General features: G+C 42.5%; 1 protein-coding gene across 1 annotated transcript in view; it reads right to left on the bottom strand.

The window, feature by feature from the left end:
* CEP170B (centrosomal protein 170B) overlaps window positions 1-3,232 on the bottom strand; it is a 53,593-nt gene extending 50,361 nt beyond the window's left edge. The window contains exon 1 of the mRNA XM_010286895.1: window positions 3,128-3,232. Within this exon, the coding sequence (XP_010285197.1) occupies window positions 3,128-3,232 (105 nt within the window). The remainder of the gene's footprint in view (window positions 1-3,127) is intronic.
* Window positions 3,233-3,947: the final 715 nt, after the last annotated feature.

Genomic DNA, 3,947 nt, shown 5'->3' with positions numbered 1-3,947 from the left:
GGTGAAGTAGATTACTTTGTTCAAGATGGTCCAAAAACCCCCTTATTTTTGGTTAAAAAAAAAAAAAGTTAACCTTTTCAGAGAATTACTTCCTACCACCACCAAGCTTCACAGAAAAAAGCACACCAGTGCAAATTTGTGAAGGTCTGGATTTCCACAATCCGGCTGTTTGTTGACTGTTGAAGAAATCAAGCACTGTTCTTCAGAAAAAGGGCAGAACTGAGCCCTTGACTGTGTAACAACACTGCATGCCAAGCTGCGCTACATGGCATTTTTGCCCATGCATTAACACTCAAACACAATGTAAATCTCGAATTTACTTTTACTAAAAGCTTTACAGTGCTGCAAAAACATTTTAAATATTTCTAATCCTCTTAGTAGGTATAGAAGATTTCAAGGTAGATCACGTTTCCCCACTATCAAACCTACTTCATTTTAAGCTTAAAGACTCTGGTTTTCTTCACTTCTCTGTTAACCAGAAAGCAAATTTAGCACTTGTATGAAATAAGTAAACACAGCCGAAACTAAAGCTTGATTGTTTGGTGACAAAACCATAATTTTTTGCTGTTTAGGGATCTGATACCTTGGGACAACTTGTTCCAAGAAAATATCAAAAGACGAAACACTCCTAAAACAGTAAAATGAGAAAGGCAGGACTGCAAGGTCTCCAGGACAAGTCTTATCTGTGTCATATGTTTGCATGCCATCTGACACACACAGTCTCAAAATGGAACCACAAACCATATCACGATGAAATCACTAAGCAGTAAGTCTTGGAGATGAAAAAACACCAATCAGGTCATCCAGTACATTCCCCAGACACTGCCAGTCTGCTTCCAGTTGTGCACTTTAAGGGATTAAATGTCAATATCTTGAAATACATAAGCAAAATAACTGTGCAGTGAATATACAGTTTCAGGGTCAGTACCACAGAAATACTACAGGTGTGAACACTGTCACAAGAGCTCTGTCCATCTGCTCTGATAACTGCTTTGCTTCTTAATCTTTCTCCAAGACAAATGATTGTGCCAGTCTGCACAACAATTTTGTGACATGGACAGTCACAGTAGGAAAAAAGTCTATTTTTAGATCTCATCCTCCATCTGCTCACATACAACTTTGCTTGAATATCAAGTCTCTGTTCACAGACTCTCTTCCACACCAAGTCTTAGTACAGTCATCTCATTTGGAGCCCAGGTAGCTCTGGAAAACCTCTTTATAAGCAAACGGCTAGGAATAAGACCTCACATGTGATCCTAGAAAAAGCTTCATTACTGGAGATAGTAAACTAATATGTTTACAAAGGGTCACATGTAACTCACCCCATGAACATAAGCAGCTGGCTTTTACAGACAATCCAGAGCCTTCATACCATCAACTCTGAGCCCCCAAATACAACCATTTCACTCTCACAGATACTGCTGGCTCCTCCAGCAATCCCAATTCATTTGCCCTGTAGAAAAAGTGTGGCACATGTAGAGCGTCACAAGGTTGCGAGTCCATACGCAACACTGACAAGCCAGTTCAGACTTGCAGAGAAGCATAAAATACTCCATGTGGTATGGAGCAGCTCACAATCCACGCTGTCCAGTTAACCCCACAAATAACCAGAGAAACAAGCAATGCATTTTAAGCATGATTGATATTTGGGTACTTACTTTTATTTTGGGGTACACAACTTGAAACATGTAATTCTCACATTGCTGAGAAAGTAAGGAAAAAAAAAAAGCCTCAAGTAACTTCAAAAGGTATCAAGATGGGCACCGTAAAACTCAGGCCATTTTTGGAAACCAAGGCTACTGTGTATGTTTTCTCCCTTCAAGTCACGAGAGAACACATTTTTCACGTCTCACCTTTACATGCCTCACCAGTCAGACACGTAGAAACATGAAATAAAAGATGGGGTGATTCATGGGCAAACCCAAACAAACGATCTACTGTCGACCAGGAGTATGCTTCAGACTCTACCACTGCAGCACAGCCATGCCATTCACTGCCAGCTAGCAGAGCAGTACAAACACTGCAAGCCCTGCTTGTGTGGACACTGATGTTTTATTACAGCTAGACAACACCTCGCCTTCCAAGTACACCTCGTACAAGACCTTCTAACCCCCCTAAACAGACCTCCCACTAACACAGCATACAAAATCCCTGTGCAGTTACTACAAACACAGCTGAACATCAGTAAAGCATTTAGGACGTAACTACAGGGGGAGGGAGCCCCTGTTGCGCAGCTTCCTAATTTTGCCACCAACAGGCACATTTGCCACCTTTGTAAAGGGGCAAAAGGGGTGCAATCAAAGGCAGGTGCAATCAAACTTTTTTCGCATTGAAGTACTCATGGCATGGATCTAGCAGAAACACTAATTTAATGCTGAGCTTCTACAAATTTCTGAGCTAAACTGCTCCTGTCAAAAGCTCTTTGCAATATTCCAGCTCCATTTTTTGGAGTGACATCCTTTATATTATGCTGTCAAACATCAGACCACAGTCAACACTTCAGACACGTTGGATTAGGTCCAGTAGAGAGAGACACTGGTATTGGAAGCACTAATAGAAGCTGGAAGTTTGCCCAAGTAACACAATTACTTTGGGAAGAGGTCACCATCTCACTCATTCCACCAAAACAGCTAGAGTTCCTCTGCTAAACATAGGGTTTTTTATCATGGTAGGAAATACTTAAATGAGACATACAAGCACTGTCAATTTAATAAAACTTAAAGGCAAAAAGAGGCAAACAAAAAACCCTGCCCCCATTCAAATCACACACCCCAGTAAACAGTGCATGTATTAAAAGCTACAAAAATCAGCAGCATGATCACAGATCAGGACAGAATGGTGTGTCTTTGCTTACTACCTCTAGTAGCATCAAGATAGTTCATCCATTTGATTAATCTCCCACCACTACAGCTCCTATCCATCTGATGACATGGCAATTTGAAAGAAACCTCACTTGCACTTTCACAAACATGTGAAGTCTTCATGGCAACCGCAGACTCAACAGAAAAAAGGAAGTTACTTTTCAAAGATGTCAATTGAAAAAAGCATGCAACACCTCTACCGATCCCCAGCACCACACTCACATCTACTGCATCTCCAGAAGAAGTTTAAAAAAAGGCCAAGTTACCTGCAGCATCAGTTCACAGTCATCTCTGCCAACAAATATCATCTCCCGAGGGAGCCGATGGCGAATGCCAGTGCTGCTCACCAAGAACCACGAAGTCACGCTCATTTTGGCGCTTGGCACTTAATCTTTATACATCCTGAACACAAAAAAACACAACACAGTGAGTTATTAGTGAAGTATGGAAGTACACCACTGCACAGCTGCAGTTCACAAATTTCCCTGTGCCATGGGACCCAGCGCTGCCCCTTACACTTTGTGTTCATGTCTTAAACGTCTCGTGGCAACAAGCAGTTGTGAAGTGTGTGCCAGGATCTACTGCCCATGTGCCATGTGTAGGAGCTCTGAAGCCCTGGAAATATTCCCACAGCAGAATAAGACTAAGGGACTGAAGAAAGAATTGTTTAAAAAAAAAAAAATTAAGCTGAATCCAATCAATGATGAAATATGGTAGGGGGAAGAAAAAAAAAAAAATGTCTTCCAGAACATTTCCTCACCACTAGCACTGTGCAGGAATCACAGCTTGAGCCTCCCCGATCATCAAAGATCTGGACCAGCACATCAGTACGATGACATAGCCTGGCTCCTATAACCTTTCACGGTACACTCCCAGGAGTGGTTACACCAGTGCTGAGAGAACAGCCTCCCTATTGCTCATCCCACTTCCACACTGATTTGAGTTGGGAGCCCACAAATCCTTCCTTCCTGCCTCGCTGCGTAAGCTGGTCCAGAAAACAAACCACACTGCTACCCCAGGACGGGAAACACAGGCTGCAACTCCCACCGGAGGGTTCTGCTGTACCTCTCCCCTCTCTCCCCCGCA

This window comes from Phaethon lepturus, unplaced genomic scaffold (genome assembly GCF_000687285.1).
Source record: "Phaethon lepturus isolate BGI_N335 unplaced genomic scaffold, ASM68728v1 scaffold20425, whole genome shotgun sequence".
Lineage (NCBI taxonomy): Eukaryota > Metazoa > Chordata > Aves > Phaethontiformes > Phaethontidae > Phaethon > Phaethon lepturus.
This window is presented reverse-complemented; position numbering and strand designations above follow the sequence as displayed.